The sequence below is a fragment of the Rhinichthys klamathensis genome, unplaced genomic scaffold (genome assembly GCF_029890125.1).
Source record: "Rhinichthys klamathensis goyatoka isolate OS25496 unplaced genomic scaffold, OSU_Roscu_1.1 h1tg000210l_1, whole genome shotgun sequence".
NCBI lineage: Eukaryota > Metazoa > Chordata > Actinopteri > Cypriniformes > Leuciscidae > Rhinichthys > Rhinichthys klamathensis.
The window spans coordinates 1,878,623-1,905,643 of NW_026606735.1; the positions used below are offsets into that span (position 1 = coordinate 1,878,623).

A 27,021-nucleotide genomic window follows, 5' to 3' on the forward strand; every position below is an offset into this window, starting at 1 on the left:
CTTTTATGCTCTACAGAGGAAAGAAAGTCAAACAGGGTTGGAGCGACACACAATAGTGAGTAAACAATGACAGAACTATCTCTTTAAATATCTCAGCACAGTCTAGTGTTATTTCGAACGAGTCCCATTTTCATGTGTAGTGGAGGTGGGTTGAATACAACATAAAAATCTGAAATGTGTGGGAGAGTGGTTTTAAATTTTGTATTAAGCCATGTGATAAAGTCTTTTAAATGTATACGAGTTCATTAAACCTACACTTTTGATTCTGCTAAATCTCAAATCAAATTCTGTTTTTCTAAATTCGTATTTTTGTCTTCTTCAGAAGAATGTAAGTCATATGGGTTTAAAGGGATATGAGGGTGAGTAAATGATAGGGGTGTAACAATACAAATTGCGATACTGAACCCATCGCGATATTTTAACCCTCTGGGGTCCAAGGTGTTTTTGGGGTCCTTGAGATGTTTTGACATACTCTGACATTTGTGCTTTTTTCAGTTGCTTATAAACATATTACTGGCAAAGGTGTAATTACACTCTATTTAGCACACACAGGGCTACCATAATGTGTTATCAACATGTATGTACATTTTTGTATTTTTGAGAGAATATTGTTTATGCGTGGTTATTGAAAAAACTAAAACTTAAAGTTTCTGAAATAAGGCCACAAAACACATACTAAATATGTGTCCACAAGACTTTTGACTAATGGATGTTGTCGCCTAGAGTTTTTTCTTCAAAATGATCTGAAAATCATCCTGCCTTATCATTCACATAACACAATAGATTGGTTTAAATTTAAAAATGACACTTTTTGTTTGGAAAGGCAATATGCGCAGGGGTGTGACCTGCTGTGATTCACACCTGAGAAGACAATGGGCCCGCATAATGAGCGCATAATGGGGCTGCATACTAATGACCCTTTCATTCAGGTGTGTCCCTGAGCCACAAGAATGCAATGACAATATATATATATATATATATATATATATATACACTCACCGGCCACTTTATTAGGTACACCTGTCCAACTGCTCGTTAACACTTAATTTCTAAGCAGCCAATCACATGGCGGCAACTCAGTGCATTTAGGCATGTAGACATGGTCAAGACAATCTCCTGCAGTTCAAACCGAGCATCAGTATGGGGAAGAAAGTTGATTTGAGTGACTTTGAACGTGGCATGATTGTTGGTGCCAGAAGGGCTGGTCTGAGTATTTCAGAAACTGCTAATCTACTGGGATTTTCACGCACAACCATCTCTAGGGTTTACAGAGAATGGTCCGAAAAAGAAAAAACATCCAGTGAGCGGCAGTTCTGTGGGCGGAAATGCCTTGTTGATGCCAGAGGTCAGAGGAGAATGGCCAGACTGGTTCGAGCTGATAGAAGGGCAACAGTGACTGAAATAACCACTCGTTACAACCGAGGTATGCAGCAAAGCATTTGTGAAGCCACAACACGCACAACCTTGAGGCGGATGGGCTACAACAGCAGAAGACTCCACCGGGTACCACTCATCTCCACTACAAATAGGAAAAAGAGGCTACAATTTGCAAGAGCTCACCAAAATTGAACAGTTGAAGACTGGAAAAATGTTGCCTGGTCTGATGAGTCTCGATTTCTGTTGAGACATTCAGATGTTAGAGTCAGAATTTGGCGTAAACAGAATGAGAACATGGAACCATCATGCCTTGTTACCACTGTGCAGGCTGGTGGTGGTGGTGTAATGGTGTGGGGGATGTTTTCCTGGCACACTTTAGGCCCCTTAGTGCCAATTGGGCATCGTTTAAATGCCACGGCCTACCTGAGCATTGTTTCTGACCATGTCCATCCCTTTATGGCCACCATGTACCCATCCTCTGATGGCTACTTCCACCATGTCACAAAGCTCTAATCATTTCAAATTGGTTTCTTGAACATGACAATGAGTTCACTGTACTAAAATGGCCTCCACAGTCACCAGATCTCAACCCAATAGAGCATCTTTGGGATGTGGTGGAACGGGAGATTCGCATCATGGATGTGCAGCCGACAAATCTGCGGCAACTGTGTGATGCCATCATGTCAATATGGACCAAACTCCCTGAGGAATGCTTCCAGCACCTTGTTGAATCTATGCCACGAAGAATTGAGGCAGTTCTGAAGGCAAAAGGGGGTCCAACCCGTTACTAGCATGGGGTACCTAATAAAGTGGCCGGTGAGTGTATATGCCTATATAATACAAAATTGGTTCACAGTTCCAATTATTTATTTATTTTTCAAATTGTGCTTGCAAATTGTATAATATCAAATGTAAAAATTTCTAGTAATTGTGCAGTTAATTATCATACTGTTTTTACAGAAAGTTTGGGAATGTATCCCAAATGTGTCACTAATAAAACACAATACAAATAATTTAAAGAGGAGGCTTATATTGAGCTTTTAAGATTTACCTAAGATTTATTTATATGTAGCCTACATATATTTTTGCTATTTTAATAAAAAGGTTACAATTACAACAACAATTAAAATTTTAACTATATTTCAAATGTAATCTTTCTTTGTATTATATACTAAAGTATACATTTTATCATACATATTTCACAGTTGCGGATTAATTAGTTTGAATATAGCTTACAATCGAACAAACACTATAATAACATCTTAGCAACAAGCTTATTTGATGTGGCAGTATTTTACAGTAAAAACGACATCTTGTCTTTCATATGTAACATATCGTTTTTATGATTAGGACATATAAATGTTAATTTGCAGTTTAATACGTTGCTTATATACAAAAATATTTTATTTCAACATATTTCAGTCGATTTTTACTCATCTCAGTATTGGAATATAGTTAGGTAAAAGCTGTTCATTCATTCACACACAAAAACGCGATTCAAACAGTCTTTTTGTTTACAGACACTATTCCATATCGCGATTAGCACAAAGCACTTGAAAATAAAGAATGTACCTATTTCCTCGGCTGGATCCGTTGCTCCTCCAAATGAAACTACCTGTAGCCTACTTCTGAGGTAATTTTTTCCAGGATTATTATTAAGATAGTACTATTATTCCTCACAGCATCGTAATATGAGTCTCTTTCGCTGGGTTATCCAGCTGATGTGGGCGTGGATCGCCTCAGAGCGTTTGTGTTTGAATAGAGCGCGCGCTCCGTGGGCGTGGTCAAATTAACTTTAATGAGCTGAGACGAGAACGACTATCATCTCTCTCTTTTCGTACAGATTACATAAAATGATAAAATTTTTTTTTAATATAAATTACTTCATTTAAAAGAAGATAATTCAGGCTTCATGCCTGTGTGCCTGTATACCTGTTTGACTGAGTATTTGCAGAGTTACAGATGATTTTTCGGACGCGTTTCAGAATGGACTTCACTGACAGAGAACGCAGAACGCGCATCATGTTTATTTTTCTTTATTAGGCGAAAAGCACAACACTTTGTTTTTATTATGAGGTTCCACAAAAAAAATACAAACTTAACAGGATCGAATGATGTACAACACTTATATGTAAGATCAAAATTAACAGAGTAATTTGAGTCTCTTTTGCACTGATAAGGAAAAAAGTGAGCTGGTATCGCCGGCGAGACCACCGACCCCAGAGAGTTTTAAGCCAAGATAAAGAAGAGAGTTTTTTTTATTATTATTATTTCTTATTATTAAAGTCATATTTTTATTGTATTATTATCAGGACCCACAAATATTCCCCCATTAAATTATTATTAATATATACATTATATTCAACATTATATATAGAAGTTGTGTTTCTCATGCAGTACTCTTTCATGCAGTATGCTTTCAATGCAGGCATTCATTGGATGTCTTACACAGACAAGCCACTCTCCCAGTGCTCGCTATGTCCCGCCTCTCCCGCTAATGCACTATACATATAAGAATAATCCATCTAAAAAACTTTGAATAATCATACTACTAAAACAAAATGTGATTTGGTGATTTAAATGATGTTCGCGCTTTCACTTTGAGGACTGCCGTTCCAGCGCATGCGCTTCAGATGATCAATGCAATCAATCACAGTTCTAATCGCAAGAAAGCGTGTCCTATTCGCAAACTGGAAATGGTTAGTTCATCCAAAATGTTTAATTCTGCATTTACTCACGTCATGCAAGCATTCGAATGTTTGTGTTTATTACAATATGCGCGTAAATCTTTTCATCATATAAAGACATTGTATCTCATCAGAAGAATTGGATTTGAATTAGTCCACTCGATTGATTATTTTTACGATGCCTTATGACATTTTTTAAATCTTTTAAGTTTTGAGGAATGGACATTAATTGGAGGGGCATAAATATCTCAGGTTTCATAAAAAATATCTTCATTTGTGTTTGGAAGTTAAATAAAAACATACAGGTTTGAAACGACTTGAGGGTGAGCACATGATGACAGAATTTACATTTTTGGTTGAATTATAACTTATTAATACAGTAAGCTGGGTCTTGGATAAAACAAACTCTATATTGCAAATCATATCGTTTACATCAACGATACATATTATCGCATTTTTATATCGTGATATCTCGATATATAACCATGTATTACACCCCTATTTTTGATTGAACTTTTCCTTCACAGGGCTCTACAGTGCGACCATTTTGCTCACATATGCCCCTAAAAATCGATACGTGCGAACCGAAAAAAAGATTTACGAGCACAATGTGCGAGTAACTAGGCCTACCTACCATAATCGAAAACGAGACGATAACTAAATAAAAACTAGTTTTGAATGACAAAAACTATGACGAAAATCTATTGACATTTTCGTCAACAAATAAAAGCTAGACAAAAATGTTAGATAGTGACGATCCAGTAAGAACTGATGTCCTGCGTTTGTGGTAGATGCGCATATTTGTACTGTAACGTGCTGATCTACACAACGGCACACGGGTTGACATGCGCTGCATCTCATCAGACGTTAAAAAATGTAAATGTCTGGGAGAATTAGTAGAGCAGACACATAGATCTGAATAAGAGTGACGACGCAAAAAAAGAGCTCTATTTGGTTCGGTTTTCTGCGCACACACCCGACCCGAAGCGCGCAGCCATGTAGCCTACACACACACACACACACACACACACACACACACACAGCGCGCGAGGACTGAAGCTGAACTGAGCTCTCTTTCGTGTCTGAATGGACTAATACACACAACATTATGTCGTAATGTCCATTTTGGAGAGTATTCACGTAAACTATGTTGGTGGTTATGTCTTAAACAGTTTTGAGTGTGTCGGATGTGCATCAGTGCAATTGGATCCGCAAGTCATTGGACATGATCCGATGTCTTAAAGTGACAGTGGGTAATAAACCTAATGCGGTCTGTGTCATCAAGCAACAAAAGAAAAAAATAATAGCATTCACTGCTCGTTACTTGAACATTCATTGAAAAGAAGACTATTCTACTTTAGGAAAAGTGGTTTTATTTAATTTTAAGATATTTTTTTTAAGTCACAGTAGTTAAATCTGTATCTGTATTGCATGTTCAAACTTTACAATCATTCATATTAACAGGTTAATAGATGTTTTCTCTGGGAGTATATGGGTTTGGACATTTTAGAGAAATTCTAAATTAATGCATTACAATTGAACTAAACCCATTATATTTTAGTCATCTGAATTGTGTTAGTTTTAGTCGACGAAATACAATAAGATTTTAGTCGACTAAATCTACAGTAGATACTAATACTAGTAAATACTAATACACTCTAAACTAGTTTCTCCTCCATGTTGTGGAAAGAGCCTCTGCAGTGGAAAGATGCAGATGTCCACTGTGTGCCAATTGTGCCTCCTCCTGAGAGCAACACGTTCCCCTTGTTCTGTTTTACTAAAGTGATTGTAAAGTGATTTATACTTCTGCATCAAATCGACGGTTTCACACTATAGTTGAACACAAAGAGAAGGAGCACACACGTAGTGTATTTATAATAAATAGTTTGTTATTACTGGTTACTGTTTTTCACTGCGCTCCAAAATTTCTTTGTGTGCTCCTAAATTTTTTCATTTAGGAGCACATGTGCTCCTTGGGAAAAACCTTAGCGTAGAACCCTGCTTCACAGCTAAAGTCAGGGCATGCTTTAGTCGATGGTTTTCTCAGATCAGGTTTTATTGCTATCACCTTGTTCATTAAGGCTTTGTCTAAAAGCAGTCATTTGAAGTAAAATATTTGTTTAGATCTGTGTGGCATTGAAGGATACAGTCTCTTTGATACAGGAACAATAGTGAAAACAGTCCTCAGTTGACGTGTATTTCCAAGTTCAGATGCAGAAAAGCATTAGTAGCACAGGGGACCTGATCAGACATCAAACCCACAGTGTTCAGTGATCCATCCAAACATTATAATCTGCTCATTTACCTGGATATATACTATACTTTTACCCATCTTCAGGGAGACCAAAGTCTCTCAGCTTACGAGTTCTGGCACCTTTTGACCTTTCTCTGTCTGTAGAAACCATCACAGCTGAGAGGGCACAACATCACTCTCTCCGTTCTTGTGTTTACCAAGAGTTGAATCTGAACTTCCTCCGCCTGAAGTATTTTTATAAAGCTGTGTATCAGCTGGGTTAAAAGAATTCTTGCAAAAAGTCTGAAGAATCTTTTACTGTGAAAATCTGCTCAGTCTGTGGAACCTGCTTTGGTCTGTTACACACAGCCGCAAATTCAGTGAGCTTCAAATCCCTACCTGCGAGTCCTGACGTATTCTCTCACATCCCAGGTGAGAGACGCCATCCTTGTTTGAGTCTTGGCTTTTCTGAAAGGAGATCCAAGAGTTGAATGCAGAGTAACGTTAACCTTGATTGAATTTGACTCTGAAATCCCAGTAGAGACGCAGAGAAGGACAGAATGCAAAGAAAGAGAGTTTAACATGAGGGGACACCCCCACACATGAGAATGACAGGAAGAGAAAGACAAAGAGAAAGGGAGGGGTAGTCTGTGAACCATGTTCATTTTAATTAATCTCTTCTGTTAGTCAGAGCTGTATTTTTAGTAGTATTGTGAGTTAACTACATCTGGTCCCTGGGCCCCAAGGGGAAGCAGGCCAGTCTACATACTGAGCGTGTCTGTGTACTGTATGTGTAACTGAATTCTGTTAATATTCTTGTGTATATGAGTCTGTGTGATTTATTTATACACTTTTGAAGTATTTAATTTTCCCCTCCAAAGTCCATATTATGAAATTACCAAAAAACAATGGTAATTAAAAAAAAAAATTTTTTTACAATTTGTTTTTATCCAGATGGAGTCATCTGACCTGATTGTGACATCCTACTGTACATGCAAAAGGCAATAATGCCTTTTGCCTATGTCACAATATGAGGTAAATCCCTGCCTTTCTACACTGTCGTTCTAAGTTGTGCAAAGCGTTTCTAAGGATGCTGATTTTTAGAAGGCATCGGTCTAACTCTGAGATGGCAAATGGGAACATGGTTTGTGTAACATTAGCAACACATTATTTGCTGAATTAAACCAGTATTTACACTTACCCTTGTGCAGCGTTTATTAGAGTAAAGTTGGCCAAGTGGATCAGGTAGTCTGAGCTGGTGTGATTGAGTGGAGGCGGGGCTAATATGCATATTCATGGATCCACGTGTAATAAATTAAGGAAGGGTGTAGTTGGTCAAGTTATTTTATAAAAGTTTTTTTTTTTTTTACAGAAAAGGAGGTTTAAATATGTCATTTTGGTGATCAAAGATGAGTTTAAAGGGATTAAATGATTGACTACAGGGGGACTTTAATATTGGTTTACCAAAAAATGCTACTGATGTCTGTTAGTACAATGACATTCCTTTTTAAATGACACATTCTTACAGCGGCAGCTTAGTGATTATACATTCTCTGGGTAGAGCTTTTTGTTGTAAACATTTATGTATGTCTATATAAAAGTACATCAGACACTTTTATTTCAGAAGAATTTTCTCTTTTAATGTCATGTGTCTGCTGTTGTTGATGTGTCAGTGTGTCCCTTATTCTTTTTTTTTTTTTGCTTTGATATATAGGTAGATTGAAATGGCTGTAGCCTAGTGCCAGATTAATTGTTTTGACATTTTTTAGGTGAACTTTGTGTGTTCAGCATGCATTTTAATTATCTCACTTTTGACCTCTGAAGTATGAAGTAAACATTTGTTTGTGTGAGAGTATTTTGAGTATAAAGCGGTAATAATGTAAAATTCTTGTCAGCTGTAGTAGGACACCCTGGTCTCACCTCGGCTAGCACTCGGCATGAAATCAGAGCAGAGTGAAAACACATACACATGCTTAAGCCAGATTTAGCTGTTTCTGGCATTTATTGTTTTGAAATCAGAGCTGTGTAGGATAAAAAGTAGGTACCAATATGTAATGTGTAAATATATGCATGTGGTCTCAAAATAAGTCTTGGAAAAATGTCTGATGTGATCGCAACTAGAGCATGACTAAATCCAGGTGCTGTAGATCAAGATTCATAACATACTATATGATCAGCAACCAATGTCTGGAAAAGCACCCGTGCGATAGACTCATGATATCTGGATAATTCCTTGAAAGCTTTATATTTTAGCAAGGGTGAACAAGGAACAAGCCTTTCATGGTGCGGGGGTGTTAATAAGTGGAGAGAAGCTCTATTGCTGCACTCCTTGGCAGTAAATAACATCCTGATCGGTTTATCCTACGCAAAAGTCTGACCCAACGTACATTTAAATTGCTCCATAAGCACGGTTCACAGAGAGATTTCCTCTAGCAGGCAATTGTTGTATCATGCCCTGTGAGTAACGCTCTCTTTCTCTTGCCATCTCTCTCATCGTCTTGGTACATGTTGTGCAGAATGGAACGTTTGGCAGTCATTGGCCGGACCAGAGTGGCTCTCAGATGGTGTTTTTTGGACAAATCTCTGGAGAGCAAAAAGGAGGACGCAAAAAATGGCCATTGTCCAGTGGTGTTTTGGACCCATGAGCCTCTCTTGGGTCTCAGTCAGCATGTGCAATCACTTGCTGCCTGCTTCATGCCTACTGAAGTGCTGGCCAATGAGACGTCTTCTGAGGATTGAGTTGGACCCTTGCTCTCAGGCTGAACCCTCCCCTCTCTTAGTCTTTGGAAGCCAGATTAAACGTGTCCTTTTCCTCATCTTTAGCCTCTTTTCACACTCATCCATTTCAGATTTCTCCACTTGTTTCCCTATCTATTGTTCCTTACCTTCTCCAACCCATCTTTTCTCTTTTCTTCACCTGAGTCTTCCATATTCTTCATTTTTTGTTCTTTACTTCTTTCCCCCTCTGCTATTCGGCTCTTTGCATGTGTGGGCGTATTCTCAACACAGCCTACCAAGTGTGTGAGTGTGCTACAAATCTCTCTTCTCGCTGCTCCATCCAGCGGAGAATAAAAGAGTCTTTTCATTTTTCAAAAATAAACTCCTTTGGACAGGAGAGGAAAGACGCGCAACAAACAGGCTGTTAGATCGATCTACCACCCCAGGGATGCTTTGATTTTAGAGGCTTAATCAATGTGTTTGTAAATGCATACATCACAAACCTTGACTTTTGCAAAGTTACGTGTTGTACGGAACACATGTACGTATATGCTTGTGCCTCTCTGTCTATTGATCTTGTGTTACTGTCAGTTAAACAAAGCTTACAGTGCTAAGGATTGCTGAGACACTGCCTTGAGTTTTGGTCATGAAAAATAGATTTGAAAATAATGCAGTGGATGATAACTGAGAATCGGATCGCACTGTCCTCCAGAATCCACATTCAGTTTAGGAATGTTGTTAAAGGAATAGGTCAAACTTTTTGCATCCTATTGTTCCACTTACTTGACATCTGTTTAATCTGTTAAATGTTCTAGCTGCTGTTTATATATATATATTTTTTTATCTTCATACTGTAAATTTTTTATTAGGCTAATCTTTTATTGAGGCATGGCATACTGGCCATGATGATTTTGTAAGTTATGTTCCTTTATGTTTTTTTATTTTAATAATTATGTTTCTTATTTTTTTTAATCTCAGTTATGTACAATTAAGTTTTTTACATCGTAATATGTTGTTAAAGTAATCTTTATTGCATTATTTTAGTGTTGTGTGTTACCATGATGGTGTTTTGTATTTGTCTGAATGACACTGAGCACCTTCTATTTACTGTACAAGTATTTGTCTTAGCTTGTGCAAAATCTACTTGAGCTTGGATTCATCATGTGGCTTTTTTCTTTACCCCCTGTGTTATAATGGTGGTTGTCAGTAGATGTTAATGTACAAAACAGATTTTAATAGCAGCTTGCCTTGGCCTTGCTAATTCAGTTGAATTTACTGGTTTAAAATGTTGGCTAACCTTTTTTTAAATTACAGTTTTAAATAGTAAAACTTACTGTACATGTTGTTTATTCAATGTTTACATTTTTTTCTATATTTTAACAGAATTATGATATAAATCTTCTACCAGGCCTAAGACAATTGCTGATCCAGGAACACGTCAATGCTGATTCACTTCACTTCGAATTTGTAGTACATATCTTCACAAACATTGTATTTGCATTTGTACTAAACAAAAATGTGTGTGTGTGTGCCATAGTGCTTTGAGTTGAGTAGGTTTTCCGAGTAGGGGTATTGAGTTGTTTTACATATCTATTCTGTACTTTGCTTTTTGCTTTGACTTGCTCAGTTAGCACTAGTTTTTGTTAAAAGCTTCTTCTCATTATGACCAACTGAAAGAGAATTCAATGTCCCGTTTAATTCTGAAGAGCTGAACAGTATAATATTAAGTGTAACCCTTTATTCTTCTGGCTAAGTTGGCTGTGCACTGAGAGGTGGATATAGGATATGCGTACACCATGGTGCATGAAAGCTGAGCATCTGCGCATTATTGTGTACTGCTCATCAGTACAATCGTCTGAATTCTTACGAGTAACAGTAACAGTTTGTTGGTGACTCATGTGTATGCTTCTTGTCTAGGCTTTTTTAACTGTTTATACAAGTAACCACAAAAATACCTATTTTCCCTTCTTTTTTAATGATTGGTTTTGGGAAAAGATGATGTTAATAGAATAGTGCAAAGGAATGATTTTTTTTTATTAAAGATACAAAACCTAAAATAAAGACCAGTGGATAAGCGCTTATAATGTGCCTTATTAAAATATTCTTCCATTTTGTGTGGTTTAATGAAGCATGTGTGACACAAGTGCTGAGCTCAGCAAGTCTGTCTTAGAAAAGAGAGTGTTTCTGTAAGAGGTTGGGGGACAGAGGGAGGGTGCAAGACAGTGAGGGGACAGGGGCGCGAATAAAACAGTCAGCAAGGACAAGATGATATGTGAAAACTTTAGCACAGGGACATAGGAGGCAGAAATGGATTACTATATATTTTTTTTTTTTGTCTTTATATTTTTTGTGGCACGGCTGTAATTTTAATTTTTAACAAAATAAATGCACAACAAAAATGACAGTGGTGAGAGAACTGCAGTTTAGAAAGCATCTGATCGGAAACGTCACATCCTTTTGATTTTCCCAGCAAAAACTGTCTACAGGCTTTTATAGATAACCTAGGCAGTCGAGGAAGATCTAGTTTTGTTACAGGCTGTTCACACATTGGCAATGTTTTTGTGTCTTAATACCCATGTTAGTGCACTCTGGATTTCAACCTGTCTGATTTTCAGTCTTACACTTTTTTGCCAGTTCGGGTTGACCTCAAATGGACTACATCAGGAAAATTTGGAAGTTGCAATGTTGTCTAACACAAGTAGATATCATAGCAGGGTACGTCAGCATGAGTCGAGAACTGAAACGGCCACTTACACACGCACTACTTTAACATGCCAGTGATCAAATTGTCACTGAGGGAGATTTATGAGTGCAATCCTCTCTACTCACAGACTCCAGATCTCACGCATTAGTGCATGAATCTGATGATTAGTGAGTTAGTTGCCTCAGTTGATCCATCTAATGAAACAGTCATTCAGTCTTAATGGCAGATCACTGTCCAAAGAGACTGCTCTATTCCCTCAATGGGACCTATTTTTAGCTTGACTGCCCTTTTATGCCAGCACGAGCTGCTAATGGAACTTCACCTCCATTTAGGGTGAGAAAACCCTTTGGTTGTTCACCGTGACCTTCTTCAGTTGCCCTTTCAACTTTTCTGGTGCACTTTTAAGAGCTCTTTCACAGCTCTTTACACTGGAGCTGTGAAATATATAAAGGCAGTCAAAAAGGAATATAGCTAACTGTGTGCAAAGTCCGTGATAGCACAGATTCCTGCCAAGTTAGTCCCAGAGGAACTAGTGATCATTCTGACAATGTAAAGGTGTTTTCCTTAACCAATCACTTTAAATCTGTTCATGCGTCTTTCTGCGGCAAATTCACTCAAAAGGTAGATTCTAGAGAGGAGCTAATGAATTTTCTCGTGCAGTGTGAACTTATGAATAACGTATGCAGATCTCATTCTGATTTATTGGCTTCTGAGGCTCAGGCTGGTGAAAAGGAGAGGTGTACAAGAAGAGATTACATATATTTGGGTGGTCATAAATTATGTTGGATTTGCATCTCTGTGCAGCTTTGTAGCACTTTATTTTGTAGAATTTTTGCTTTGAGATGTTAAGATGCCCAAACTGTGCATACTGTCATCAATCAAAACTTCATCAGTCATAAGGAATATATTGGACAGTGCTCCAAGGAATCCAGCTGTCTTGAATTGCGTCAGCGGTTGTTTTTGTGCGCCGTCTAGAGCCCTCCTCCCAAAAAGGCACAGCATGGTCTTTAGCGATGAGTCAGACAAGCAAATGAATGGCCCAATGCAGACAAACGGTCCTGGGAAGAGAGATGCATAAAGGATGAGCTACTTGGAAATATATCATCTCAAAAGGTATGTGCTGTCATCATCAGAAAAAAACCCCAGTGAATGACCAGTATATGTAGCAATTCATGTCAAGAACAAATAAGGGCTTTTCACACTAGAAATGGTTAACCCTGGGTCATCCTAAACCCCGGGTAAATGGAATCCTGGGTTATCTTGCTTCATGTTTCACACTGGTAATAATTTACCCAGGGTCAAACATTTATCCTGGGTATTCATAAACCCTCCAGAGCAGGGTTTCATTACCCAGGGTAAAAGTCAGTGCTAACCCTGCTTCTAAATTACAAGTGTAAAACGGTTCTCTACCCAGGGTTAAAAATTCTGGTGTCATAGGAGAAATGTTTAAATTCCACAAAAAGCTTTTGTTTCTCTTTGTAATGTTTATATTAACGTTTTGTAAAAGTGTCATAAATGGCATAGGAATAATTTATTTAATAATATTATCAAGAAAAAATTAGAATACAAAGCTCACTTTAAGTGCAATTAAATAATTTTTTTGAAATTGGCCTTTAAAAAACAAACAAACTTATTATTTGATTTGGAGTCCAGATTCTACGTTATTCTTGTTTTTAATTGACGTACCGAATGATTTTTTACAATAAATCATTTGATGAAACTTTTTAACCTGTTTGTTGAATACATTTCATAATTTATTTTAAAGACTTTTAAATAGTCTTTTTTGTTCTTACATACAGTATGAAATCACCATATAATTAAATCTGGAATATGTAATATAAGCAGTAGGATTAAAAAAAAAAACACCTGAGATGGTGGTGTGTAAAAAACACATAAGTTTCATTGTGCTGTAGTCACAATATGCATACTTTTTTTCTGGTCATCTCTGATGATCAGATCAGGGTCTCAATGTAAAGACAAAGTCTTTGCTAGACATAAAAGCTCTGAATGGTACCACGGGAGCACATGCACGAAGTAATTAGCTTGAAGCAACGATAGTCCGTTTCCCATCAGATTAGCCAGAGATTAGCATCATAGTGCGATTGGATTTGCAGATTAGTGGCATGGCAATGGCAGATTCTCTGTTTTAATCCAGGCAGAATAGTCTGATAACATTAATATCCTGACAGCAAGCAGCTTATGTTGTAATAGATGATATAAACATTACATTTCAATGACCTGATCCATTAACAAAAGACCGTGCCACAGATGATATTCACGCTAGAATGCAGAGAACAGTACACATTTTTCCACGTTTGTGTTTTATGATGCTAGTGTAATGCATTGTCCCTTGGGCAACACTGAAGTAAATCTATTTATCTGTCTGTCTGTTGATCTATCAGTGATTTACTTGGTGCTTTGGGAGTTTTAATAATTCCGTTTTATTGTGTTGGCACATTTTCTTTACAGACATCTGCTATCTGATTGTCTAATTACCTCCTATGTGGAGTTACCACAGAGCCAGACTTGTGTGCTATATTCCAAGTCTTCTGAAGCCATATGATAGCTTTGTGTGATGAACACACCAAAATTTAAGTTGTTTTTCTTTGAAAACCCCTTGTTTTCATTGGTGCGTTTGTGAGAAGATAGACATGTTATTTGTGAATGAAGTCAGATCTTTTCAAAGAATCAAATGATGTGAATGAACCTCAATATTTTTTTTTTCAGTGATGACCCTACACTTGTATGACATATGGTTGTGACTGCTTAAGTATGGGATCTGTGTGTGTGTATGAGTGAAGAGGATGAGATGAGAGATGAGGTCTCTCTCCCCGAGCTCAAGAGATCTAACCTCTCTCAGTCTGCCTCAGGGAACATCAGTCTGTTTCAGCGTACTACAGAGGCAACAGTTTTCAGTGTTTGTGTATGTGAGAGATTGGGTATGTTTGTGTTTTCCCCCCCTCTACAACTAAGAAGCTCTTTAGGAAAGCTGCATTATAAGCGGAAAACAGGCTAGCTGAAGATCTTCAGTTGGCTAAACACTATGATATGTGTCTCACAGGCCACATCAAAACAAGTCAACACACACACAAAACCGCTACTGTCTACAAGCACATTTCTTTCTCCACACACAAACTAACAGGTTCCATCGGATTCACACATTGTCTCACTAGTAAAACACTACAGGATGATGATCGTCATTTGAGGGAGCTATTTTTTCGCCCAGGCAGGCAGTAGGCCAGTGGTTTCGAACTCTACAATTCAAACATGTACCTGAAAGTCAAATCGAACATTTCCCCTTATAATCTGCAAGGGTGAGGACTAACATACAGTGACCCCAAGAAAGTTCTCTCTTATTTTTACTGAAAACAAACATATGAAGTCAATAAGTGTGCAGAGTAAACAAAGTTTACTTCATAATTACTGGACATATTCAGCTACCGTGGTGTTTAAAGGTTTGAGGTCAGTACGATTTTTTTTTCTTTAAAAATATTTCTATGTCACATAAAATACTGCTTTTTTTTAAAACTTTCTATTCGTCATGATTTCCACAAAAATATTAAGCAGCACTACAGGGTTAAACATTGATCGCAATAAGAAATGTTTCTTGAGCACCAAATCATCATTTTAGAATGTTTGCTGAAGGACCATGTGACACTGTATATAGTCCACTGTATTTGACAACTAAACATTTGTCATTTTAAAAAATAGATATTTGTTGTTTTATAATTTAAAACCTAAAAAACTTTCTGAACTTTTGAACCTCTTTGAACTTGTGTTGTGCTTTAAAAGTGTAACTGCATTTTCTTCAAAATGACAGTTTATTTTGTTATCTAACACAATGACATTCATACATTTTTAAGTAACATTTAAGTGTACTTTCTGGGGGCATATTTGTTTTTCTTGAAATCAACCTGTCACTTTCAGGTGTCATCAAAGGGTCACAACATGTGTGTTGAACCATAGTACCTAACTTGTAATGACCTAGTTCTCTTAGAATGCAACACATTTTTTGATTGATTGGTGATTCCTTCTCCTTACACTTTAAGGTCACTTTTCATATTGTTTTATTTGGCTCTGAATGGTGCCTTTTCATTATTGATATCAGTAATATTAATGGACCACCAGCAGCAGTTTGTGGCTTGGTGACAACTCGGGAGGAGAAGGCATTTTTTGTTGGGTGCAATTTTTCACATTTCTGTGAATTTTTGTACCTTTAGTTTTACTTCTAAAACTAAACATGCACATAATGGTATTTGGACTGCCATTGGGTCACTTTCACAAATTCAGCCAGATTGCGTTCATTGCTAACCATGCTGGAGTCCACTTGAGCCCTTTCAAGTGTCTTTGTTGTGATTCCTTGGTGTGCACCTGACTTTAGAAGGTTTTACACCAAACTCTGTTTTGTAAAGTCTGACTAGGTGATTGAAAGTTATCCAAGATTTCCCATACATGCATGTGCTACAGCCAGCTGGATCTCTAAGGACAGTCCAACATGGGTTTTGTTGATGACGTCGTGATTGAGTGATTCTTTTTCGGCCAATTTATTTGATGATCCAATAAGGACAGGACCATTGTTATGTATAGACTATAAAAGCAACATTTAAATGGTATTAATGAACCACAGGTTATTTTTGGCCTCCTTCCATGTATTAAGTGCTTTATAGGTCAGATTAAATGAATTAAATATGGCAGCAGACCGCATATGATGGCTGATGTGAAGAACAACCAAATTTGTTGGGACATATTCTCAGAACGATAGCAAGAGAGGACAGTCTGAAGCATGGGTGCTTTTTTGCATTTTATATTTAGCTTGAGTATGGACAGAATGGGTTTGTAATACAAAATGCAAGCCTGATTTGAACCTGTCTCCCACGTGAGCACCATAGCATGTGTTATGTAAATATACTGCTAAGCCATGACTCCAACAGGGTCACCTTTATCATCAACAACCTCTTCTTATGGCCATTTAGTCAGATGGATCCCAGCTGAAATGTACACCTGCCCTTTATAGGTCTCTATGGATGCACAATGGCACGATTATGTAGAAAATGGAGCGCATGTTCATATTCATATTTTACCAGCCGTCAAATTATCTAAAGATCTGTATCACAGGAGGTCAAGGACAGACATGTCTGTAAGAGGATAAAATAGCAAAGCAATTTGATAATGTTGTTTGCTAAGTAGTCTGGGGTCAGGTAATGTTGATCCACAACCACTTTTTCTTGATGTCGCCTGCTGAGTTGGTTCATTTGTGTTGTCTTAAAGAGCGTACACATATAAGTACAACAGAAAGTAACAGTGCAGAGTCTCTAGGAGCTTTAATTTTTTTTTTAATTTTATCTACTGTATGTCTGTCCGTCTGTCCGTCCTAACATTTCAGTTAAAAAATTATGTAAATTCAAATGTCTTTTTCATTTAGTATATATTTCAATTTAGTAAAATACAAGACATTCTCAATTCGATTCTAATTGGTGCACAATTGTGGTGGTGGCATTTATTGCATCTCTTTATGACATTGATTCTCCTTGAAGTCAAAAAATGAGTAAGCTGCGAGAAGATCAGTCTTGGCTTCAATGCCAGTCAGGAATCTCTTTCCCACTCTGTCTCCCCCTCTGTCATTTTATTTGCCATGCTGTGGACCTTTGTTGTTGAGTATGACCTCCAGTATTCCGCTCCCCAGCGTGTGGGAAGTGCCACTGTTGGAATTGGCATTGAAGTAGCCAAGTGAAGGGCCTCCATAGTGTGTTTCAAGCTCCAAACGCCATACACATACAGACACATATAACATGACCATGGTGGTCTGACTGAGGCATCCATCCCTTCTGTTTGGATTAGCGTAGAGGACAGCCAAGAGGAAAACAGGGGGTAGGGGGCAGGGGTTGATCATCAGTTTGTGTGTGCGTTTGTGTGGAGTCTGGTTCATTAACACTCATGGACAAGGTTTTGGCCTGGCCATGGCCGGATGTAGCACTCATTCTGTTAATTCTGTTAATGTGTTCATAGACTGTGATGTCTTGAGTGGCCTGGGGCGCTCCTTTTGTCTTTCTTGTTTTCTTTTTCATTGACTTCCTTGTAACTTTGGGTCCGTCTTGCCACAGCAACGAGGATTCTGGAACCCATACAGAGATGCCGGGATTCTTTCACCATGGAAACCCAGCCAAGCAGTTTTTGAAATGACTGGCTATGGTCCTAGTGAGCTCTCTCTCTCTTTCTCCCTCACTGTTGCTTTCTTATTCGATTTTGTGTATGTGTGTTAATTAAAGCAGAAATGCACTTGCGTTTGTATTGTGCTTCAATGGTTTAGGAGGAGATGTGCTAGAAAAGCCTGGCGCAGGCCCAGCGCACATCCATGTCCGACCACCACTTTACTGGTCCCCTTTTACCCCCTCACAATCACTCTACTGTGTGTGAGAGGCCGCAGAGGGGGCGGGGCGGGATGGAGGAAATGAAAGGAGTATGGGTAAGACAAGCAGGGATGGAGAGTGCATGACAGAGAAGGAGACAGGCCCAGGATTTTGCATGTTGTCTTTATAAAGTGGTCCTCAGTGGAGTCTCTCTATCCCTGTTCATGATTCTCCTCAGTAAAAAAATCACAAGAACACAGCATAATTTTTCTGTAGTAGTAGTAGTAGTAGTAGTAGTAGTAGTAATTCTAATAACTACATTATGTTATGTGAATAAAATGATACTTGGAATTAATACAAAAATCCTGAAAAATGTATCATGGTTTCTAGGGCTGTAGCGATACACTAATCTCACGATACGATACGATACACGATATTCGGCTGACGATACGATATATATCACGATATTCAGCCAACGATACGATTCGATATAATTCGATACACTTACATCATTTTCTGAAAGATTTAAAGGGGACAGAGTGATTTTGGTGACATCTTGTGAGTCTTCCATTTACTTGGATTGAATTAATTGAACTGAAAACTGAAAACATCATTTACACAATATATGTCTCTGACTGGGCAGAGAGTACAGCTTGCAAATGCTGGACAAAATGAATCAAATATGTGTAGAGAAAATTAGTTCTATTTATTGAAAGACAACAGTGCAAACTGTAGCTTGTAAGCCTTTGTTAATTGCAATACTGCACTTTATTTACTTTTCAATGGAGAGTTAAAAGGTGCAGCAAGTGGCCTGTTGTGAACAGTTTCTTTGCACTGCCTTTTCTTTGACAGCTTTTTTAGCTTGACACTGAACATGTGACGTGCTTCAGTTGTGCGCGAGGTCAAGCCGTCGCACGTCAGGGAAATATGGAAAGCCAAAAGGGTCAAATTTCACCACTATCCAAACGCGTTTCATTCTCAGAACGCCGGTATTTACGGCGTTTAAGACGAAAAGACGCCGCAAATTACGGCGTCCTGTGGTACAAACGCCGCAAATTACGGCGTTTACAAAGCCAATTTGCCGTCATTTTCGGCGTTTTTTTTATCCAGGCAATGACGCCGTTTCTGACGCCGGAGGCCACCCACAGTGCGCCGTTATTTGCGGCGCTTCTGTCTGACAAAGACGGCGTAAAAAGCGGCGTTTTGTATAATATTATAAGCAGCCCCACCCTTTTCTTCAAAGTTCAGCCCATCTAATGGATGGAAAGACAAATGTAGTAGATTGTCGATCTGAATAGCGATCCGTCTTTAAGGTTCTGTTTTTGGAATGTTATCCTGTCAAATTTTTATTTCTTCATTGGGCATGTGTAGGCTATCGCTTTTTTCCTTTATCGTATGTAAATATATAGTATGATCCAAGCCTCTGTTTACATTCATGTCTGTGAAATACATTCTGCGTGCACGGCAGTCAATGTCGTTTTGCTCTTAGTGACAGAGGTTCGACTCCCAGGTTCGACCCTATTTTTATCTGCTTCGTTTCTTTTGTATTGGTCTGTTGTATGTCTTTTAAATTTCGAAAGACTACCCGATAGCTGACAACTGACTGAGTAAATGACAGCAGCAGCTGTTTTAAGCCCGCTTATAGTGGCTGCTGATGTGGGTCCCTTTATTGCACTGATTATAATGAGATGGGCAGATGCTTCACGATATAGTCCATTTCGCTTTTTAAGATCAATAAGACTTAAGATCATAAGAAGCAGTTCCCAGGATACACGAAAGGAGGTAGAGCCTTCCTAAACGATTCAACTATAAAACAAGAGATGACGCTCCAGCCCAAGCGCGGACTACCGCTGCTATCGACCATCATACAAGACAGGCTATTTCACATATAAATTATTTATTATCACGCTGCCCTTGTCTTAAAATAGACACTCATATTTGCTAACGGTGAATAATAGGCTATATTTTGAACTACCATTCATTCTGATGTGATATAACGATTATATGACGGGTTTTTTATTTTTATTTTAGTCTTTGCTGCCACATACATATTATTTTCTCGTAATAACGAGATCTTATTTTGTTAAAAACGAATTTTTTTCGCGTAATAACAAGATGTTATGTCGTTGAAACTGCATATTTTCTTGGCCTTGTGAGGACATGAGTCATGGCTACAAAATATGCCTTATCCACATTTTATTATCCACATAAAATGTATAGCCTATCACGCCTCTATCACACTTCTACGTTCAAAAAGCTTAAGCAAATAGTAGCAGCCCCAATCAGAGGCGAACACTGAATAGGAGCCCTAGGCAAAATTAATAAATGAGCCGCTTTTTAAAAATGTATATTTTATATGCTATACGTTTTCTACATGTGTATTATGTATGTGTATATATATATATATATATATATATATATATATATATATGTGTGTGTGTGTGTGTGTGTGTGTGTGTGAATAGACTATCTTCATTACCTGATATAATTAAACAAAAAATAGGCCTAGTCGAAACACACACAGCCTAAGTTGTTTATTTTTTACAACATTGTGTTCTTATTTTGTTAAACGAAATGTCAATCTTCGTCTTTATAACAGATCAATACAATTCAATATAAATAATCTTCAAGATACAGCCTACAATCTTACATGTAAAGAATTGTCGCCTTTGTCATTTGTGTGGTGGAATCAGCAATGCTACCTATATAGAAATGTATCTTAATTTAAACCTTATTTTATTAGTTCATATAACTATGTCAACTAGTAAAGAGCTGGAAATGTATTAAATAATGTCAAATATTAAATGTAGGATATTAAATTGTGCACCCCTTCTACAGATGTAGGCTTCATATTTGATTTGCTATTTGGTATGTATTGTTTTTTATCATGGTGTTGTTGAAGAAAATGAAACGTTTTTGTTCCTCGTTTTTACGAAGTTCTGCAGGCTAAGTTTGTATGATGTAGGCCTACTATACTTCTGTAATACGGGATCTTATTGTTTTGGTGAGAAGTCTGTTTCTGCAGGTTATGCAAAAAAAATAAAAAAAAATAATTAAAAATAAGTTTGTGGTATTCACACCCACTCGAGCGATTTATTTGCTAAAAAGAAGCTATTGAGTATCGTCGAGAATTGGATTCGATTAAACTCGCCAATAGCGCGCAAGGTGGATAAGCCGGTTTGTGATTGGTTCCCGCAAATCTGTAAAGGAAGCAGCAGATATAAATGTACAGGTTTCCAACCTGTCCCGAGATTTACTGTCTACGGTCTTGAGCGGCAGGGCGAAATCAAATGGCCGGCAGATAAGACTGGTTCTACCATTTTACTAATATGCTTATTAAAAAGAATCATTAGCCTATTAATAAATTAAATTGGCTTCTAATCTATTTCTAAAGCCGTTTTCACAATTTTTGTATCATGGCAATTAGCATTCCAATTTTGATACTGGTAGGTGGAATTAATTGTCAACAAAGCAAACTATTTGAGTAAAAGTGTGAACAGTGTACACTACTAACTGCTCAAAATATTCATTTATGGAGACAAAGATGGAGGATTTAATATTACAGCTTTGATAAGAGTTTGGTTAAATTATCCCAATAACAAACAAACAGTCTTTTCTTTTCCTCAGTTGCATACATTTATTTAACCAGCTGTAGCCTAGATGAAGTCTCTAATGCTTAATATAAGTAAAACAACATAAAATAAAAGTACGGACAAGCCAGGTTACAATTAAACACATTTATGGTCAAATAAACTGCAGAACAACAATTTTCTCCCAGAGAAACCATATGAAAAAAAAAAAAAAAAAAATACCTGAAAGGGACAACCACATGTCTTCATAGACATTGACACATTTTGCCATAGCCTCAGTAAAGCCAGAACTCTTTGGAGTATGGGTATTCCCAGCGAACCTCTGTCCTCACCAAGAGTTGCTGCAAACAATTTTGCTCTAGTTCAAACACTGTATCAGGAACATGCACTCTTTCCTGCCACTGGAACAGAGAAACCATATAAAAAATAAAAAATAAAGAATACCTGAAAGGACAACGACATGTCTTCATAGACATTATGACACATTTTGCCGTAGACTACATGCATTATTGCCTCGGGAAAGCTAATCAGACTTTTCCAAAGCCCACAGAACCTTTAATGGACATCTGCATTAAGTCTTTAAAAATGGCCTCTTCTGTAATGCCTCTTGGCAGATACAAAATGAGGGCACAGGTGGAAGAGAATGGAAATCGCTGGCTTCCAGGTTCTTGATCATAAAATTGTATTTCACAGTTGTGTGGAAAACCCAGTGGGGGCACAGAATCTGCTCCGGTAACAAAGATGAGTAGGTCCTCCAAAGTAACATCTAGCTCGTTATCTATATAAACAGAAAAATACAAATGTTACTTTGACCTGGGTTAGAATCGTGAAGGAAAATGAGTAGCTAAACTGGAGAGCATGTAGATGTGAATTTGAGAACTTGTTAACAGCAAATTAGTGTTTTATTGGTTGGCGCCTGGCCAATGAAATGGGACTTTTGTGCGGGATGGTGTCACGACACCCATGCCTCTGGGAAGTTCTAAAACGCTAACATGGCTTAGTGCATCAGTTATATTACACAAGATGTAAATGGTATTCTAAAGATCAGTAAACACCAAATTAAAACAGCATATGTACAGAAAAGCCGTATTTCACTTTCACACAGTTGCTAAAATATATTACTTTGCGCACTTCATATTGCGGTCCTGCAAAGATGACAAAGAATTTACTCACATTGGCCCTCATTTATCATTCTTGCGTAGAAACGGGCGTATATGTTGGCATAAGATTATGCTTACACTCCTCTCACCGCCTGATTTATGAAGCTGTACGTGCGTACCTTTGAAATCCAGGTGTGCGTTCAATTTCGAATCATGTCACATGTATTGGGATGTACAATAGTGATGATGATGATGTGATGTGGAGTACCATTCATTCACATTAATAATTGTATGACAATTTGTAATATTCTTATTATTATTATTTGTATTAATGACGCTTGTTATTATTTAGAAGAAAAATGTTGTTATTTTTATTTGTATTATTATTATTATTATTTAAAAGAAGAAGAATGTATTATTTATTTTTTTGTCAGTCTGAATTTTTTTTTGGTCATTGAAAGCCTTTCATTACCGAACCCAGTCCGTGCGCACCTGCCGGGGATAATCCTGAAACGCCAGTTAAAGCGCACAGGCTCGCAACTGAAGGAATAGGCAGCAGGCTACATATGGCTATAAATTAAAAATTGTTGGTGAAGGCACACAAATTAAACACTGATGTCCACGTTGCACAAAAATAAACACTGAAGTTTATAATTACTATGTTTGTGGGTTTTAGTGTGCTGTTTTAGTTTGGTGTTTATTGAGTTTTATAATATCATTTACTTCTTTTAAATCACTTTCTTAATGCATTAAGCAACATTAACATTTTAGAATGTACCTGAGGTGGGGTGTTGTGATACAAAAAAAGTCCCATTTCATTGGCTAGGTGCTAACCAATAAAACGACTCCTCTGAGCCTAGGTTTGTGACATTTTTCTGCAAGTGCGAATCTCAACACTTAACATTTCACATTGGAGCTAAGTTGTGTAAATTGTAGCGTACAAGTACGAATATCTACTGTAAAAGTTTTCAAATTCACATCTACATGCTCTCAAGTTAAGCTACCCATTTTCCTTCATAATTTAATAGTTTATTGCAACATTTGCATAATACATTTTACACAAATGACTTACTTTCAATTGACATCAACCACCACTCCCAAAGAAAGATGGTGTCCTCCTCTTGGTCTCTTTTGTTGCTGCCTTGCAAACTCCATTTAATGTCAAAGAGTCCTCGCACATCATTCCGTGACAGCTTTTTAGATGTGTGAGTGAAGAGTGGTGCAAACGTTTCCCAGTTTTTCTGCACAACTTGCCACATGTTGCCACAAGCATTCATTCCGGCGATGAACTGCTGTATCATGCTGGAAACCCTAAAATGAAAACCATTATCTGTAACACTTTATTTTACGGTGCCGTGATACAGAGTAATTACTTAATTAATTGCTTAGTAGTAAACATTGTAATAACATGTAACAAAATGTAATTAACATGTAACTAAGTTATGGAACAGCCTTTACTTACAGATTGTAATTACACTCATGTAATAGGCAGCTACTGTTACACATGTGTAACAGGCCGAGTCAGTTACATACGTGTTACCGACTTGGTACAATGTAACATGTACTTAAATATGTTACTAAGGTAAAACGCCTGCAGTTACACATGGTCATTCTGTACCTTCTAAAATAAAGTGTATCAAGTACTTAAGTGCACTTCATGAGTATCTACATACCTTATCCATCTGAATTAACCCACTAGTTCACAGCTTAAATACATACATTATCTTCTTAATTACATTCACTTTACATAATATTACACAGGTATAAGCTACATAAAATAAAGTGTATCAAGATTGTACTTAAGTGTACTTCATGTGTATCTACAAACCTAATCTATATGTAGTTTAGTATAAATTAGGCTTAACTCCCTCGTTCACAGCATAAATGCATGCGGTAGCTTCCTAATTACATTGCAATTACATAATATTACACAGGGATAAGCTACGTAAAATAAAGTGTATCAAGATTGTACTTAAGTGTAATACATGTGTATCTACATACCTTATACACATGAAGTACAATTAATACACTATTTTAGAAGGTACAAAATGAACATGTGGAACTGCAGGCTTTTTTCACACCTTAGTAACATATTCAAATACTTGTTGTTACATTGAGTAGTACAATATACTTTTTTATATAATTACATTGTACAGTACCAAGTCGGTAATACGTATGCAACCGACTCGGCCTGTTACACATGTGTAACAGTATCTGCCTATTAATTACAATCTGTAAGTACAGGCTGTTCCATAACTTTGTTACATGTTAATTACATTTTGTTACATTGTGTTACATGTTATTACAGCGTCTACTACTAAGTAATTAATTAAGTAATTACTCTGTATCACGGACACCGTAAAATAAAGTGTTACCCAATTATCTTTTAAGGTGTTGGTATTTAATTGCATTTCAAACATCTTTTTTTGTGATAATACCAGAAAATGTGTGTTCTTATAAAAAAAATTGTGGCTAATATGACATAATTAATGACATTTGAAGAACTCTTACCATTGGCAGTGACATGAAGTTGTCAAAATGCGCTTTTCTCAAAACTAGTATTTTTTAATAATTAGCGAACCGTATAAATAATTAAAATAATTAAAATGCATAACCTGTGGTACATGTAGTGGGTGATTATTTGTTGGTAGATAGCAGGGAAATCAGCAAGTGATGCAGAATATATGTTGGGGATCCCACATTCAGCAATCCAGTCCCCCAGTTCCATTTTGACCTCCAACATCTCCGCTGTGGTCTTGCATGGTAAAATCTAAATTTTGTTCAAATTGATAAACACATTGTTAAAATGCATAATTATGACAAAATAATCTACTCATTATGCATTCACTCTGTGTCTATGACAGTTATTTATTAATACCTTTTCCAGTCGATGTTGTATATCTGTGTCATGTAAAGTTTCTAGTTCAAATGTGCTTAGGTCTATGGTCTGACTCCGACCACACATCATTTCGAAAAGGTGATGATTAAGGCATTTAATCCCAGGTCCATTGTGAAGAATGGACCATGCAGTCAGCTTTCCTGCTGTGTAGAATTTATTCTGCTGCAGTGCGTCCTGATTGTATGAAAAGAGGACGTTTCCAGGTTTCCCCTCAAAAATGCCAAGGGAGGATTGTACTTCGCTCATGAGAATTCAAAAAAAAAAAAGGACAAAGATGTCACATTTCATGAAAACACTATACATCCTATTTTTTTGGGGTGTAAAAACTTAAAATCAGCAATCACCTGAAAAACTCACGACGTGGTCCACCATAATCTTCGGCCATTTCACCAACAAATTCAATATTTGGTGTTTTATGCCATTCAAAGTAGGATTTCTGAAGAGCAACACATGCACTATGTAAAACTCTTCTCCGGCGGGCCACGACAGTGACATGTGTGGTCAGGTCTATATTGTCCCCCCTGAATTCATTCAAAACATCCACAAGGTCTCTTTGCAACTGTAAAAACAAAGGATAAAAAAATATTATTTAAAGGGTAACTAAACCCCTGGTCAGAGCCTGACTCCACCCACTGGTAATAATTGAAAAATGCTGAAAAAGTGGGCAGACCCCAGCGGAGATAGAGGGGACAAAATAGATGCTAAAACACTCTATCCTGATCGTTTTCAATACTCGCAATTCCAACTCCTGACTCCCTACAGTGGTTTTGACGAAACAAGATGGTTTTTATACAGCTGCTCGTGCCAAGAGTGTGGTGAGCTGAAACCTGCGTACGTCACGAAGTGCGGAACATCCAAAAGGAAAATTCAACTGCAGTAGCCACCGTTCAACCTGAAGAGGGCAGCACTAAGACGTTTTTACACCATATATTGCAGAAATAAATCACACAAATGTCAAAAATGTTACTCGAATCAATGACTGGTATTAATAAAGATCCATTCTTACAGATCATTAACTAAAAAAAGTTGGTTTAGGGTTTAGTTACTCTTAAAGGAGCTGTATGTAAGAAATTTATTTCAAATAATCATAAAATGGCCCTGATATGTCACTAGACATTAAGAAATCATGTTCATTTCAAATACTTATATCACTGACAACAGCAGTCCGGCCAGGATATTATCATTTAAAAAGTGTTGTTGCAGCCCTCAACTGTCATGTTGTGTTTTGGTCTGATGCTCTGACCTCCACCGATCTACCAATCACGAAGTCAGTTGTGTTGCAGCATTCGGGTTGCCAGATCTGCTCTAGTTACCACAGCTGCAGCTACAAACGTGTGGGGTAAAAAAGTTTGATCCTGCAGCATAT

At 37.4% G+C, this 27,021-nt stretch overlaps 2 protein-coding genes across 2 annotated transcripts in view; one reads left to right on the forward strand and one right to left on the reverse strand.

Annotated features, from left to right (window-relative positions):
• The window catches only part of si:dkey-215k6.1 (transmembrane protein 132C), a 264,184-nt gene that overhangs the window by 14,329 nt on the left and 222,834 nt on the right, over nt 1-27,021 (forward strand). The gene's annotated exons all lie outside the window — the stretch shown is intronic.
• Nucleotides 21,679-25,897, reverse strand: LOC130097157 (G2/M phase-specific E3 ubiquitin-protein ligase-like). Its single transcript, XM_056263897.1, has 4 exons — nt 25,635-25,897; nt 25,372-25,526; nt 23,829-24,067; nt 21,679-22,434 (listed from the first exon to the last, which is right to left on the reverse strand). The coding sequence occupies exons 1-4, from the start codon at nt 25,722-25,724 to the stop codon at nt 22,184-22,186; spliced, it is 735 nt and encodes a 244-aa protein (XP_056119872.1). The 5' UTR covers nt 25,725-25,897; the 3' UTR covers nt 21,679-22,183.